The sequence below is a fragment of the Natator depressus genome, chromosome 23 (assembly GCF_965152275.1).
Source record: "Natator depressus isolate rNatDep1 chromosome 23, rNatDep2.hap1, whole genome shotgun sequence".
Taxonomy (NCBI): Eukaryota; Metazoa; Chordata; order Testudines; family Cheloniidae; genus Natator; species Natator depressus.
The window spans coordinates 22,317,930-22,334,104 of NC_134256.1; the positions used below are offsets into that span (position 1 = coordinate 22,317,930).

General features: G+C 60.2%; 2 protein-coding genes across 5 annotated transcripts; one reads left to right on the forward strand and one right to left on the reverse strand.

Annotated features, from left to right (window-relative positions):
* Nucleotides 1–2,045: 2,045 nt before the first annotated feature.
* Nucleotides 2,046–6,001, reverse strand: EBP (EBP cholestenol delta-isomerase). 2 transcript variants are annotated; one of them, XM_074937724.1, is made up of 5 exons: nt 5,904–6,001; nt 5,374–5,712; nt 4,727–4,763; nt 3,015–3,145; nt 2,046–2,746 (listed from the first exon to the last, which is right to left on the reverse strand). In XM_074937724.1, the coding sequence occupies exons 2-5, from the start codon at nt 5,687–5,689 to the stop codon at nt 2,535–2,537; spliced, it is 696 nt and encodes a 231-aa protein (XP_074793825.1). In that variant the 5' UTR covers nt 5,690–5,712; nt 5,904–6,001; the 3' UTR covers nt 2,046–2,534. The 2 variants fall into 2 exon arrangements, with proteins under 2 accessions (XP_074793825.1, XP_074793826.1); XM_074937725.1 differs by lacking the exon at nt 5,904–6,001 and having other exon boundaries at nt 5,374–5,771.
* A 1,328-nt stretch (nt 6,002–7,329) lies between these two features.
* On the forward strand, nt 7,330–16,053 carry PORCN (porcupine O-acyltransferase). Of its 3 annotated transcripts, XM_074938088.1 has the most exons (14): nt 7,330–7,402; nt 8,753–8,897; nt 9,882–10,074; nt 10,452–10,495; nt 10,760–10,941; nt 11,198–11,328; nt 11,722–11,739; nt 12,391–12,516; nt 12,806–12,906; nt 13,136–13,212; nt 13,321–13,384; nt 13,714–13,799; nt 14,020–14,130; nt 14,597–16,053. In XM_074938088.1, the coding sequence occupies exons 2-14, from the start codon at nt 8,762–8,764 to the stop codon at nt 14,696–14,698; spliced, it is 1,371 nt and encodes a 456-aa protein (XP_074794189.1). In that variant the 5' UTR covers nt 7,330–7,402; nt 8,753–8,761; the 3' UTR covers nt 14,699–16,053. The 3 variants fall into 3 exon arrangements, with proteins under 3 accessions (XP_074794189.1, XP_074794190.1, XP_074794191.1); XM_074938089.1 differs by lacking the exon at nt 11,722–11,739; XM_074938090.1 differs by lacking the exon at nt 7,330–7,402 and having other exon boundaries at nt 8,887–8,905.
* The last annotated feature ends 122 nt before the right edge of the window (nt 16,054–16,175 follow it).

Here is a 16,175-nt window from a genome sequence, read left to right on the forward strand (position 1 = left end):
GGAAATTGCCTCATCTACCGGAGAATTAATATCCGGGTCACCGGAAATTACCTCATTTACTGGGGATAACATCCGGGTCAACCGGAAGTCACCTTCTTTACTGGGGAAATACCATCCGGGTCAACCGGAAATAGTCGCCCAACTGATGAAAACAACAACATCCGCCCGCCACTCCAGGGACCCGGATGTTTCCTTCCCCCACCAGCTGGCGGTGGCCGAGATTCATCCCTCCCGAGCCCGCAGGGTCCCGCCGCAAACCTCTGGTCCGAGCTCCCCGGGCGCGGCCCTGAAACGAGGCAGCCGGAGCAGGAGCAGCGGGCTCGGCGGGGACAGGCGGTTCTGCAACCGCGGGGCCACCTCCGCCCGCTCCTGTTCTCCAGCACCTTTCTGGCCTGCCCCTGCCTCAGTTTCCCTCTGTACCTTGCGTTGCTCCCCGCGGGGGGAGGTGTCACGTGACCTAACTTCAGCGCTGGCTGAAACTGACCCGTGTCAACCCAGGAGCCCCCCGGGCGGGGGGCAGGAGCTGGACCATGGGCCGAGCGGGGGCCGGGTTGGGCGAGACACAGAGATCCGGGACGGCGGGAGAGACAGGGCCAGACATGGAGCCCCGGGGTGGCTGCCCGCCATGAGGGCTGGCGGGCGCCGTACCCCTTGTTTCGCTGTGCTGACTCCAGGGCCCCCCGCGCCCGGGGACTGACCAACCCTGCCCGGTGTCCCTGCAAATCCTGGCCGAGGCCCCCGGCACCGTGCACGGCTGGCTCAGGGGGACTCCCAGGATGAAGCAGGAGGCCAGAGGCTCAGTCTCTCACAGGTGTTAGAGGCCCTGGCTGGCCAAGTGTAACCCCGGGGGTGGGGGGCTGGCCCGCTGATGGGGCTCCTCCAAGGGGCTGTTTCAAAGCTGGGGCGTAGAGCCGGTGTGGGGAATCCATGCCACAGCGCCCACCGGCTCCTTCCCAGAGCAATAGCTGCCACCTGGGGTTCCCTGTGCCACGTGTTAAATCTCTGACCCTTGCCCCCTTCCCTGCGTTCATTCGCTGTCCCCCAGAATAAGGTGTTGTACGGGCTCCATGGCCCGGGGCTTTCCTGCAGGGCAGGCGGGATCCCACCACGCCCAACCCAGTGAACATTGCATTGGAAATGGGGCCTTTCCCCTCTACGGGGCGCCAGCTCCCTTCTGGTCCCAGGCAGGGGACTGGCTGGCTCAGGGGGGCAGGGAATGGAGCAGAGGGCCTTTCCCTTCTAGGGGGTGCTGGCAGGAGGCTGACTGGCTGGGGGGTGGGGGAATGGGACACAGGTTAATGAGTTGCACTGTACAATCCCATGTTAAGGGAAAAGGTATTTCTATTGATCCATTTGGAATTTGCCCCCTCTTGGAGAAGGTCCCACTCTCTCTTGTTCCCGGTCATTATTTTATCAGGGCCTCTCCATCTCCTCTCTAGAGCATCCCAGCCCAGGAGGGACCCTCGTGATCAGCTGGTATGACCTCCTGTATAACACAGGGCATAAGACTTCAGGAGACGAGAGACATGGTTGGATCTCCGGTTAGGGGGATGATGGTTCTAGCAAGGAGGGTGCTGGGATTACAAGACAGGGCCAAGCAGAGACACCTGCCTCCTCCCGTTGCAGTCTCATTCCTCCCAGAATCACCCCACATCCAAAGCCAAGGAGATGGCAAAACTAGAAAGACTCCTCACCCATTTAGGCCCCACTGGCGAGCTGCACAGTTCCCCTGCCTAGCTTGAGAATCCCATGTCGGGGCTGCAGCTGGTACCCCTGCTTTACCCATGGATCAGAGCAATGGGCCCAGCCAGCCCGGTACCCACCCCGGCCCAAAAGGTCCCCGTACTCCAGTCTCCACTGTGAGAAATGGTCAGTAAAGCAGCCAAATACAGCTGCAAGTCTGAGCCTTACTGGGGTCAATGCAGGGAACAGAGACCCGCAGCCAGGTTCTCCCAAGCCCTAACCCCCCCTGTCCTGGCAGCATGGCGCCACCCAGAGGGCGATAGCGACAGACAAGGGCAGCTGCTGGAAGGCAAAGGAATACATACATGTGTTTATTAAAACGAGCTGATTGGCCCTGTGCACCAGAGGCGCTTGAGGTCCCAGCGTCCCTGACCCTGCAGTCAGGAGGCAAAAGGGGTCCTTTTTGGGGGTACACAGAGACGGGATTGGAGCTTTGGTTATGGGAACATGGAGGGTGTGGAGGATAACAAGTCATAGGGAGGCAGATATCTCCCCGATCCTTGCTAGTGATCTCCTCCCCCGGCTCACCCGTCTCTCCCCACCAGGCCAGCAGGTAAAGCCGGCTTGGAGAAACTGGAATGTCGCTCACACGCTGGGAAAAGAGCCAAGACGTCCTGGCTTCCAGTGCCCCCGCTCTAGCCCACTAGACCCCACTCGCCTCCCAGAGCCAGGGAGAGAACCCAGGAGTCCTGCACACTCCAATCCCTGAGCATCGTTCATCCTTCAGCCCCCCGGGGCAGTTTTGTGCCAGATACACCCCCCTTGCCACCCAGGGGTGGGGGTAAGAAGCATCAGTGTTTCTTGGCCTTGACAGCGTCCAGCGCCCTCTGGGCAGCACTCAGGTGCCCCCAGGCGTCGAGAAGGAGGCTGGAGGGGATGATGATCCACAGGGCGTTCATGAAGACGAAGTAGAACCAGAAGTAAAGCGGGTGCCACATCTCACTGTGGGCGAAGCCCTCCCGGTACTCGGTGTAGAAGTACAGGACGTCGCCATACAGCTGGCCTGGGGTGGGTGGGGAGGAAAGGTCAAGGGGTCAGATTGAGGAGAATCCAAGGGTCATGGCAAGATCAGGGAGCATCTGGGGTTCTGGCTAGTTCAAGATGAAGCTGATCTGCTGGAACTTTCGGGTCTCCTCCCAACAGCCCCATGGCCATTCCACAGCCTGGGAAAGAACCCAGGAGTCCTGGCTCCCATCCCCTCCTGTTCTAACCACTGGACCCCACTCCCATCCCCAAGCCAGGGAGGGGACCCAGGCATCCGGCTGCCTTACCCAGTGACACCACCAGCTGCAGGACATAGCGGTGGGGCTGGCGCTGCAGGAAAGCCAGCACGGTCCAGAGGCTCAGCGGCCCCCATGCCCAGGCGGTGATGGTCTCCATGCACACGGTGAAGTTATCCTCTCTGCAGACAGGAGAGAGAGGCACCAAAGGGTTAACCCGACTTCTAAGCCCGCCCCCACTTCCCATCTCTCCCAGCCAACCATGCGTCTCAGCTCACATCCTACTGGCCTCAGTTTCCCCAGCCGTACCACGAGGAGAATGGTCCTGCCTGGGTGTATTTAGACTGGAAGTTCTTTGGGGCCTCGATCTTGATGGGGGTGGGGTCTGTGTAACATCAGGCACAATGGGGAGGGTTCCATGCAGCACCCAGCATGACAAGGGCTGTGACCTCGCTCTGGGAAGGGCTGTGCAGGGACGGGGACCCCAATCTAGTAGCTGAGGGGGGGCCCTGCTCTCAGGGGTGGGTCCATGCAGCACCTGGTGCAACAGGACAGTTTCTCTGGTCTCTGTCATCGGGGAAGTCGGACGTGCTGATCACAACGGCCCCTTCTGCCCTCCGAATCTATGAACCCACAAGCAGCATGGCTGTGAAAAGGCCATGACACGATGCAGCAAACCCGGCTGATCTTTTGGGACCTGGGAAACTAAATTCCCAGGATGTCTGGGGGAGAAGCGGGTGGGGACAGCAAGACCGCCCCCGCCCCACAGACTCAGCCTTCAGAACTTTGCTCTGAGATCGGGGGGGCGGGAAATTGGGGGTCCAATCTTTAGACTGGCACCGCCCCAGCTTGGAGTTGCAGACGGGGAGATCTCTGGTAGATTTACATGTCGCTTCTTTGGCTGTTTTCTCCGCAGCGTTCTTGCCTTACGGCTGAAAGGTGCTTGCTTCCGAAGAGCTGCGTGTTCTTAGTCTCCAAGGAGAATGCAAGTAGCCCTGGTTACGTAGCCCCTCGTTTGCTGGGAATAACGCAATGAAGGCAAGGGGCGGTCACCCGGAATTGGTCTCGCTTCAACTTCAAGCCATCGGCCCGGGTTTGACCTTCCTCTGCTAGATCAAGCGCCCATTATCAAATGTTTGTTCCCCGCGTAGATATGACCTGGATCAAACCACCCTTCAGCCATCTCTTTGTTCAGCTCAATAGCTGGAGCTCCGGGAGTCTCTCACTCCTCAGGCAGGGTTTCTAATCCTTGAATCATTCTGATGGCACTTCTCCGACGCCTCCCCGATTGATCAACGTCCTTCTAGAGATGTGGCCACCAGAACAGGACGCCGAATCCCAGCAGCAGTCGCACCAGGGCCAAATCCAGAGGGGAAAAATCTCCTCTATGCTCCACCTCGCAATCCCTGTTTTGGCCCCAGCATTGCACCAGGAGCTCCCATTCAGCCAATTGTGCTCCATGACCCTCAAATCTTTGTCAAGACAGAGTCCCCCCCATCCTGTACACATTGCCTGTGTGCTTTGTTCCTGGAGGGATGCGTTTGCATTTAGTGATATTAAACCACATATTGTTTGCTTGTGCCGAGCAAGCAGGCATCTGTAAAACCTGATGGGTTTTCTGAAGGCTGCATCCAATCCATTCCAAAATTTCCAGGTGGATTTTGGGCAGATGCTGGTGGATGGTGTGTGTGTGTGGGGGGGGGGGTGGATAATCAGAAAAGGGGAAGTGGTGGGGAATGGGACACCCAAAAGCTAAAACTCACATGACGTATCGGCTGTCTCCTTTGGCGTACTCCTTCCCTGGAGGCGAAAACGAGATTCAGCTGAAACGGTCACTCGTGGGGTCAAAAAGCACTAATAGAATTAATAATGTTATGGGGCAGGAGTGGGGAGGAACGCAGGAAGGTTTCAAAGCGAGGGAGGAAATATTCTAAAATCCAGTCAGTTTTCACAAAGTTTTTGGGCTGGGAATTGAGAGAGAAAATCCCAGCTTCGATCAGTGGAACCTCTGGAGCTGTTTCCACAAGGATCCATAGTTCTCCCAGACGTCCAATTTCACAGGACCGCATCCCTTCTCTCGGGAAGGGGATTCCCCCGGAGGGCAGATTTCCTTTCCTCACATTACACGGGCAAATAGCTCCAGTGAGGGCTCCCCTCAGCTGGGCTAGAACCCAGGAGTCCAGACACCCAGCCTCCCCTGCTCTGACCTACTAGATCCCACTCCCCTCCCAGAGCTGGGGATAGAACCCAGGAGTCCTGGCTCCCAGCCCCTCTGCTCTAACCACTAGACCCCACTCTCCTCTCAGACCTAGGGATCAAAACCAGGAGTCCTGGCTCCCAGCCCCAGTCTAACCCACCAGACTCCATCCCCCACCCAAAGAACCCAGGAGTCCTGGTTCCCAGGCCTTACACAGCTGGGAGAGGAAGCACTGGTCCCCAGGTATCTCTGTGTGGTAGAGGCTGAACCAGCCCTCAATCACGCCATGGATGAAGCCGCAGATGGCAAACCAACAGATGGCCAGGCGGCGCCCGGTCCTCATGGGCGCCCCCGTCCACCCCCGCCAGCCGGCGGCCAGCCAGGTGAGCGTCAGCAGGGCTGCCGAGGCGGAGAAGAGGAAGGACAGGCTGTGCCAGGTGGGGCGATCGTTGGGGACGTAGCGCCGGATCTCCAGGTCCCGGGGCCAGTAAGGGTGGGGGACGGCGAGGGGCTCGGCCTCCAGCCCCATGGCAGGCAAGACAGGGACTCCCACTGCGAAAGAAAAGAGGAATGGTGTCAGGAAGGGGATCCGGGGACTTTCCTCTCTAGGGGGCGCGGCTCTGATCCGGACTGGCTGGGGGGGGCAGATCCACCCCCAGCTGGCCCGGGAACGGGGACTCCCGGGGGGGGCGCGTACGTCAGTGCGTGCAGCCCCCTGCGTGCTCGCCCCGGCAGCCCCTCACCCGCTATGCGCCTCCTGCCCCGGGCCCGCCGCCGCTGGCCGCGCACTGAGCCCGGCGCCCACCCAGGCGGCCCCCTGCAGCTCTAAGCCCCGCCCCGCGACCAATGAGCGCGCACCTTGGCCGCGGCGGGCGGACGGGGCCTCCTCCTTCGATTGATCCGCCCTCCCGTTGGCCCGCGGGCCTTTTCTTCGCGGCCAATGGGAAGCCGGGGCGCTGGTGGGCGGGGCCGCGAGGGCCCTCCCGAGGAGCGGATTGGCCCAGGAGCCGGCTGAGGCGATGTGGGCTCAGCAGGGGGCGGGGGTGGGGTAGCCATGGTAACAGGTGTCAGTCAGAGGAGAGATTTAAAGGGAGGAGGGCAGGGGCCGTATATGGGAGGGGCCTGGCCCAGGGGGCGGAACCTGAGCCCAGGGGGAGGGGCCTGGGCCCAGAGGAGAGGGAGGGGCTAATATCCAGGGGGCGGAGATTGTGTCTATCGGGGCGGGGCCCATATCTAAGGGGAGGGGTCTGTGCCCAGGTGTAGGGTCCAGTGTCTAGGGGGTGGGGCCTGTGCCCAGGGGTTGCTCAGCAGGGGAGGAGCCTGTGGCTGGAGAGTGGGGCTTATCCTCAAGGGCAAGGGTGAGCAGATGGTGAGGTCCACTCACAGGTGTCCTGGGTCCATGGGAGGGGCTCATACTCAGTGTGGGGGAGGGGCTTGCCCCCAGACGCGGGGCCTTAACCCAGCTGGGAGAGGGACTGCAGCTGTTCCCCAGCTCCCCTGCCCCAGAGGTGGCTGCATCTCAGCACTGGATGAGCCAGCCCCGTGTGGCGTTATGTGCGGCTGCTCCCGGGTTGCGCCCCAGAGGTGGCTGCATCTCAGAGCCAGGTGAGCCCTCCCCAGGCGGTGTTATATGCAGCTGTTCCAAACCTTGTTTAACGCTAGCTAAGGTCGGATCAGGGCAAACCACAAGGGGCAGGTTTCCTGGGTTCCTTTTGCCACCTTTCACAGGGCCCTCATTTCTCTGTGCTTCCTCACCGGCAAAACCGACATAGGGCACTGCCCTCCTCCCGGGATGAAGGTGTCAAGCGACTGTGAGGTGCTCACATACTGAAGCAATGGGGGACAGAGAAGTACCTAAAATATAGACACCCCCCTCCCCCACCTCTAACCTACTAGCCTCACTCCCCTCCCAGAGCCAGGAAGAGAACCCAGGCGTCCTGGTTCCCAGAGCCGGGGACAGAACCCAGGAGTCCCGGCTCCGAGCCCCCTCCTCTCCTCCCAGCGCTGCAGCTAGAGGGCATCCATTGGCTGTCCTGATCGCCCGCCCCATCCCATCCCATCCGGCTCCCGATTGGCCGAGCCGAGCCACCTCCCCTTCCCGTAGGAGGCTGCGCCGATCCTCACCGCCCCCAAATTTAAAGGGGATTAGCACCCCCTCCTCCCCTCCCCCCACGGGAGAGCCGGACCGCAGGACGGGCCGCGCAGGGACAGACAGACCTGGAGGGAGAGACTCGCTGCAAAGGTACCTGGGCCCTGAGCGAGCCACAGCTGGAGGGAGGGGAGAGCAGGGAGCGCCCACTCCCCCCCCCACATCTGGATCCAGCCACCAGTGCAGCTGTTCAGGGGAACCCCCCCTCATTCCCGCCACATCTGGATGCAGGGGCCAGTGTAGCTGCAAAGGGGGAATCCCACCCCTGCCTCTGGCCACATCTGTATGTCAGTGCCAGTCTCCCAGGCTTCTTACTTGGGGGGAGAGGGGGGTTATCACGACATGTTGCCCTGGGGGGGCTCGGGCCCCCAACGTTCCTAGTTCTCCGGTGATGAGCATTCCACTCATTCAATACTGCCCCTGCTTCCACCCTCCCCCCCCACCCCCCTGTGGCCCAGCGGTGCCCCAGGCTCCGGGGTTCGCAGGTCGGATCAGGCCCTGGTTGATCTATGTGAATCTTGGCAAATAGATAGATCAGTGTGCTAGGATTTGCAAAGATAGATAGGTGTATGGAGATGGATGGATGGATAGATAGAAGCGTGTGCATGGGGCGGATGGAGAGATAGGTGGGTGCGTGTGGGGAGGGATGGACAGATGGATGGAACGACAGATGGGTATTTATGGAGATGGATGAATTGATAAAGGGGTGTGTAGGGGGATGGGTGGATAGGTACATAGGTAGCGGGTGGTGCAGGGTGGATGGATGGATAGAATCATTGTAATGTCAGGCTGGAAGGGATCTTGGGAAGTCACCAAGTCCAGCCCCCTGCCCTGAGATAGGTCCATTCATCTAACCATCCACACACATTCATCCAACCATTCATTCAACCATCCATCCACACACACATCCATCCATTCATCAACCATCTAACCATCCATTCATCAACCATCTAACCATCCATTCATCAACCATCCAGGACAGGACAAGGAGCAATGGTCTCAAGTTGCAGTGGGGGAGGTTTAGGTTGGATATTAGGAAAAACTTTTTTCACTAGGAGGGTGGTGAAACACTGGAATGTGTTACCTAGGGAGGTGGTGGAATCCCCTTCCTTAGAAGTTTTTAAGGTCAGGCTTGACAAAGCCCTGGCTGGGATGATTTAGTTGGGATTGGTCCTGCTCTGGGCAGGGGGTTGGACTAGATGGCTTCCAGAGGTCCCTTCCAACTCTGTTATTCTATGATTCTATGATCCATCCATCCATCTAACCATTCACACACACATCCATCCATTCATCTAACCATCCATGAAGCCAGCCAGCCAAACATCCCAATATGTCTGTTTCCACACCCCCTCCCCACCCCCCCAACACAGCTCCATGGGCTCTTTCTGCTCTGTGTCCTCTCCAGCAGCTCCTACCCATCCCCACCCCTCCCTTCTCTTTCAGGCCCCGGCAATGGCCACGTTCACCCACCGGGAGTTCTACCAACAGTTGCTGCAGGGCTGCATGATCCCCACTGCCCAGCAGGGGCTGGAGCAGATCTGGCTGTTGCTGCTTATCTGCCTGGCATGCCGGCTGCTCTGGAGGCTGCGTAAGCAGGTGGCAGGGATGGATGGAGGATTGAAGGGAGGGATGTTGGTGGGAGAGAGAGTGGGTTGGGTGGAGGGAAGGTGGGATGCATGGAGGGTTGGATGGGTGCATAGATGGAGGGTGGGTTGGGTGGATGGATGGAAAGTTGATTGGCAGGATGGATAGAGGGTTAGTTGGGTGAGTGCATAGATGGAGGGTGGGTTGGAGGGATGGATGGAAGGTAGGTTGGTTGAGGGTTGGACGCATGGAGGGCTGGTTTTAGGGAGGGATGGATGGATGGATGGTTGGTTGAGGGTTGGACACATGGAGGGCTGGATGGAGGGAGGGATGGATGGAAGGTGGGTTGGACGCATGGAGGGCTGGTTGGAGGGAGGGATGGATGGATGGATGGAAGGTTGGTTGAGGGTTGGACACATGGAGGGAGGGATGGATGGATGGTTGGTTGAGGGCTGGACACATGGAGGGATGGTTGGAGGGAGGGATGGAAGGTTGCTTGGTTGAGGGTTGGACGCATGAAGGGAGGGATGGATGGTTGGTTGGTTGAGGGTTGGACACATGGAGGGAGGGAGGGATGGATGGATGGTTGGTTGAGGGTTGGACACATGGAGGGATGGTTGGAGGGAGGGATGGAAGGTTGCTTGGTTGAGGGTTGGACGCATGGAGGGAGGGATGGATGGATGGATGGTTGGTTGGTTGAGGGTTGGACACATGGAGGGCTGGATGGAGGGAGGGATGGATGGAAGGTGGGTTGGACGCATGGAGGGCTGGTTGGAGGGAGGGATGGAAGGTTGGTTGAGGGTTGGACGCATGGAGGGTTGGACGGATGGATGGTTGGTTGAGGGTTGGACACATGGAGGGCTGGATGGAGGGAGGGATGGAAGCTTGATTGAGGGTTGGACGCATGGAGGGTTGGACGGATGGACTGTTGGATGGATGGAAGGGTCCCCACCACAACTCCTTCTAACCATGCCCCCGCTTCCCCCAGCTCTGCCCGGCTATGCCAAGCACCTCAGCACAGTGTGGGGGGGGTTCTACGCCCTCCACCACTTCTTCCAGCTGCAGATGGTCTGGGTGGTGCTGCTCAGCCTGCTTTGCTATCTGGTGCTCTTCCTGTGCCGGCACTCGGCCCACCGTGGGGTCTTCCTCTCCATCACCATCCTCATCTACCTCCTTATGGGGTGAGGCCTGGGTTGGAGGGAAGCTGGGCCCAGGAAGGGGGCACAGAGGGATTCTGGTCTGCAAGGACCTTCTGGGTGGAGGTGGGTCCGTGGCGAGGGGGTGGAGGGGATGCCCGATCCATGGAGAGGGGAAGGCCGGACCCATGCGGGGGGTGAGGTCCCTGAAGCCAGGTGGGACCCCAGCCGGGTCGAGTGGGTGGGAGGAGAACTGGGAAGACTAGGTGGAAGGCAGCCCTGTGGGTGGGGGTGCAGCAATGTCTGGGGAGGGGAGCCAGCCATTGGCTGGGGGGCTGGAGATCAGCTGATATCACAGGGAGACCCCCACCCACCCCATTAGTTCCTCTCTCTGATACAGTCTCCGTCCTTCTCTCCGGCAGGGAGATGCACATGGTGGATACCGTGACCTGGCATAAAATGAGAGGTGAGAATCTGATCTGCCCCCACTGGGACTAGGACATGGGGCCTTTCCCCTCTGGGGGGCGCCGGCTTGCATCCAGCCCCAGGGCAGGGTGGGCTGGCTGGCGGAGCGGTGGGGTACCAGGACACCTGGGTTCTATCCCCACCTCTGGGAGAGAAGTGGGGTCTAGTGGTTAGAGCAGGGGGGGCTGGGAGCCAGGACTCCTGGGTTCTCTCCCCTGTAGTCCCAGGGTACCCCACCCCCAACCAGTTTCTCTCTCCGTGGCAGGGGCCCAGATGATTGTGGCGATGAAGGCCGTGTCCCTGGGCTTCGACCTGGACCGAGGGGAGCTCTTGGCCGTCCCCTCCCCCGTGGAGTTCATGGGCTACATCTACTTTGTGGGCACGGCCATCTTCGGGCCCTGGAGCCGCTTCCACAGCTATCTCCAGGCAGTGGAGAGCCGGGCCCTGGTGAGAGTCGGGGCCGGGGGGGAACAGCGCCCCTGGTGGGCACACCCAGTACTGTGCCTGGTGGCCTTTCCCCTTTAGTGGGCACTGGCTCCCCTCTGGCCCCAGGGCGGGGACTGGCTGGCTCAGGGGGGGAGGGAATGGGGCCTGTCCCCTCTAGGGGCACTGGCTGCCCTCCGGCCCGAGGGTGGGGGACTAGCTGGCTGGCTCGGGCGGGGGGGAATGGGACACGCTGGCTAAGTGGCCCTTCACCCCGCAGAGCCTCCCCTGGCTGCGGAAGGTGTCCCGGAGCCTCCTCCTCTCCGTCATCTGCCTCCTCGTCTCCACCTGCGTCGCCCCCTACCTGTTCTCCTACTTCATCCCACTCTACGGCTACCGGCAGCTCAGGAAGTGAGTGTGTGCGTCCCCTCCCCCACCCCCATTTCCCACCCTAGGGGGCAGGGGTTAGGCCCAACAACCTCCTGCTCCCTCACACCGGCCTCTGGGTCCCCCCACCGCTGCTGCAGGATCCTCCCAGTGTCCTCGAGGCCCCAGCTGGGGAGAGAACCCAGGAGTCCTGGCTCCCAGCCCCCCCTGCTCTAACCACTAGACATCACTCCTCCTTCAGTTTTCCACCAGTACCTTGATCCACATGTTGCCCCCTCCAATGCCCAGCATCACCCCTCTGCCCGCAGCGAGTGGCGCCCAGGCCAGCGTCGGTCTCTGTCTCTCTCTCTGTTTTTCACTCCTTTCCCCTTCACTCTCTCTGCTCCCCCTCCTCGCCCGGGATCCCGCCGGCCTCAGGAAGAAGCGGAAGGCCAGGTAACGCCAGCCCTGGCCCACACCAGGTTGGGGGCTCGCTCGCGGGTCATGCTGCGCCTCGGCAAACGGCTCACTCCGGGGCTGAGCCGTTCCGGGGCTCCTCTGAGCCGCGGCCCATCGGCCCACTCGCTCCGGGCTCGCTTGTGGCATGGTAGTGGAGCTTGCTCTGCGGCTCCGTGACTCGCTTGCCCTCTGGACTTGCCATCCTGCAGCTGGCTTGTTGCCGCAGCGGATTATTCCCACCCACCCCCCCCGGCACTGAGGTCCCGGATCTCTGGCCAGGCTTCACTGCCTGGCTGCCACGGCCCACAGCTGCCCTCGCTCGGAGGTCTGTGGTTCTCAGTGACTCAGGAATGGCTGGCCCCGTGGCTTCTCCCGTGGCTCAGTGGCTAGCTTCCTGAATCACTCACTGCGTGCCCCCGTGGCCGGCTCGCTCCATGGCCGGCTCGCTCCCTGCATGGCACCCTGGTTCTCCACTTAACTCACTGACACCTGACAATTTCTCCTTGAATTTCCCGGGGGCTTGGCAATAAGGTGAGTGGGAGGCCGGCTGGGGTGGAAGCCGGCCAGAAGGGGTCTCTGAGACGGGTCCTGCCCCTCTCTGGGAGCAGGGTTCCCGTGGCCTGACCCCCACCGCTCCCACCCCCACAGGTGGCTCCGGGCCTACGAGAGCGCCATCTCCTTCCACTTCAGCAGCTACTTCGTGGGATTCCTCTCCGAAGCCACTGCCACATTGGCTGGGGCAGGATTCACTGAGGAGAAGGACAACCTCAAATGGTGAGTAGCGGGGGAGAGAACCCAGGCATCCGGGCTCCCATCCCCACCCCACTCTAACCACCAGACCCCATTATCTTTCCAGAGCTGGGGAGAGAACCCAGGCGTCCGGGCTCCCAGCTGCCCTCTTCCCCCACCCTAGACCCCATGCCCCTCCCAGAGCCAAGGAGAGAACCCAGGAGTCCTGGCTCCCAGCCCCCCCCCCCCGCTCTAACCACCAGACCCCACTCCCCTCCCAGGGCTGGGGAGAGAACCCAGGCATCCTGACTGCTCGCTCGCTCTCTCCTGGCAGGGACTTGACGGTGTCCCGACCCTTGAATGTGGAGCTGCCCCGGTCGATGGTGGAAGTCGTCACCAGCTGGAACCTGCCCATGTCCAGTTGGCTCAACTCCTGTAAGGTCCACCAGGGGGCGCTGCGGGGAGCAGGGCAGGAGCTGGCTGTGGCGGGAGCTCCCGGCTACTCCAGCCCCAGCCTCTCCCAGCAGCTGTGGGGAGCAGGGGGAGGGGAGAAATCTCCTGGCTATTCCACCCTGATCTCTCCCAGCAGGGGGCGCTGTGGGGATTGGGGCAGTTTGGTAGATTTACGCTCCCCCCCCTCCCTCCCCCCCGTGTTTCCTTGCAGATGTCTTTAAGAACAGCCTGCAACTAGGGACTTTCTCCGCTGTCATTGTCACGTACGCCGCCAGCGCCCTCCTGCATGTAAGTTTTGGGGGGCTTGAGGAGAGGGGGCCCAATGGGGGAGCAGCCCCCCCCCCCCGGCTGGCCACTGGCTGATGTCTCCCCTCTCCTCCTCATCCCCAACCCCAGGGACTCAGCTTCCACCTGGCTGCCGTGCTGCTGTCTCTGGGATTCATCACCTACGTGGAGCATGGTAAGTTTCCCCGGTGCCTGGATGGGCCCTTGAAGAGCTGATGGCTGTGTGGCATATGCCCCGTAGCACTCCCTGCCTGAGGGGGATTCTCCGGCTGCCTCTGGAGGGGTTGGGTGACGGCATGATCTGTGCAGGGAGCGGGGAGGGAGTAAATACACACACACCCACACAGAGCAGGCTTATCCCCCTCCTCCAGGGGGCAGCAGGGACGGACACACACTGTGCAGTGCTGTGTGTCCTATGCCCCGTACTGTCACACATACACCAGGGGGATTCTCCGCAATCTCCAGGGCCAGTGTCCTGCTCTCACATCTTTCTCTTCTCCCAAGTCCTCCGGAAGCGCCTCTCTGTCATCTTTGACGCCTGCCTCCTCTCCAAGCGCTGCCCGCCCGGCTGTCCCCACCGCCATAACACGGTGAGCCCACAGCCCAAACACCTGGGTTCAATCCCCAGCTCTGGGAGGGGAGTGGGGTCTAGTGGGTTAGAGCAGGGGAGCTGGGAGCCAGGACTCCTGGGTTCTCTCCTTAGCCAGGAGGAGAGTGCAGGGTGATACGGGTCTCCCCGGGGTTGGTAGGGGATGGGAAGGGAAGAACAAGGGGGGTGGGTGTCTCTGAACTGGGGTCTTTCTCCCGCAGAATCTCTGGGTTCGGCTGCTGAACCTACTCTTCGGTGCGCTGGCTGTCTTCCACCTGGCCTACTTGGGCTCGCTCTTTGACATCGACGCTGACGACACCGTAGAGGAGCAGGTAGGGTGGTGTGGTCTGACTGTACCTCGGTCATCAGCCGGAACAGGCCCCCTACCCTCCCGATGGCCGACTGTACCTCGGTCATCAGCCGGAAACAAGCCGCCCCACCCTCCCGATGGCCGACTGTACCTCGGTCATCTCAGAAAACAAGCAGCCCTACCCTCCTGGGGTCCAACTGTATCTCGGTCACCCCCAAGAACAGGCAGCCCAGCCTCCTGCTCTCTGATGGTGTCACTCACCCCAGGGAACAGCCATCCCTACTGTCCAGAGTTTTGACTGTACCTCAGTCCTTGCCTTGGTGGGATCTGGCTGTACCTTGTCACCACAGGGACAGGTGTTCCTACACTCCTCACTTTCAGCTGTACCTGAGTCACAGCGGCCCAATCCACTGGGCTCCCGACTGTCCCCCATCACCCCAGGACACAGGTGTTCCCTCCCCAAACTGTAGTGTCTCTCTCCGCCGCAGGGCTATGGCATGTCCTACACCATCTATAAGTGGTCGGAGCTGAGCTGGGCCAGCCACTGGGTCACCTTCGGCTGCTGGGTCTTCTACCGCCTCATCAGCTGAGCTGGACTGGGACACAGAGACACCGGGAGGCGTGGGGGTGTCCTGGTGTGATCCGACTGTACCTCCCCCAGCCCCTACTGAGACCATCGGACACAACCTCAAGAGCTGGCAGCTTCAGCTGGGGCATCTGGCACCAGGGCATGGGCAGGAGGGGATGGGCATCAGGGACTGGGTGGGGGGCTAGCAGCCCCATGGGGAATCACAGTCCCTGACCACTGGCCAGCCATTAACCCCTCCCTGCCTTGAAGTGAACTGGACAGCCAAGAACTCTGAGGGATCTGGATCCCACCACTGCCACCATCTTATAGGTGCAGAGAGAGGGAACAGACACCATAGAGAGTGACCTCTATCTGTGCATCTCCCCCACTGAAATAATATGACCTGGTCCTCTCTAGGAACTGGAGGACTGAGATCTCTATAGTTGATTCAGTCCCCACGGCTCCTCCTGTGTTATATTAGTGGAGAGAACAGACACCATAGAGAGCGACCTCTATTAGTGCATCCCCCCCACCTATGTAACATGTCCTGGTCCTCTCTAGGAACTGGGGAGGACCGAGATTTCTATGGTCAGTTTGGATCCCACCGCTCCCACCATGTTGTAGGAGCGGAGTGAGAGAACAAACACCGTGGAAAATGACCTCTATCACTGCATCTGTTGCCCTGTCTGCCACACACACTCCATTCACCGTGCCCTGGTCCTCTCTAGGAATCGGAGGACTGAGATCTCTATGGTTGATTCCGATCCCACCCTGTTGTAGCAGCAGAGAGAAAAGACACACCCCGGCCCCCGCCCAGAACTGCTCTCCATGCAACGTCCCCTCTAGGACCTGCAAGACCAAGAACTCTGTGAGTTTATATGGCCCAAGTTACAGCTGCTACCCCCATTCCTCCCCACACCAACCCCCAAACCTGCCAAGGGTGGGGGGACAGGAAAGTACTGTACTTAGTTTAGAAAAAGGGATTTTTTTAAAAGAAAACCCCCAAGTATTGGATTTGTTACCTGTAAAATAAATAATAAAAACAATGTAGACACAGACCCACTACTGCGTCCTGCTGGCTGGATTGCTTAATGAGCCATTCACGCTTTAATAATAATGCGTTGTTAATCGATGGTGGGGCTTCTCACTTCAAACTCAAGCCTTTTGTACCCATTCATGCTTCATTGTTAATGACTTATTAATAATTTGCATTATCACCAGGATCAGGTCCCCTGTCACAGTGGGTGCCGCATGGACTGAGATTGGGGGCCTCCATAATGCCAGGTGCCTCACAGACACCCCAACTGGGAGCGGAGCCCCATCACGCCAGGAGCTAGAGTAACCCGCTCGACCCCACTCCCCTCCCAGAGCTAGGGATGGAACCCAGGGGTCGTGAGCTCTCCATCTAGTGGCAGAGAGTTCCACAGGCCTCAGTCACCGAACTGTTCGCCGCTGCCCAGCCAGTGCAGGAATCCGGACTTGGACCCCGTTACCTGGCG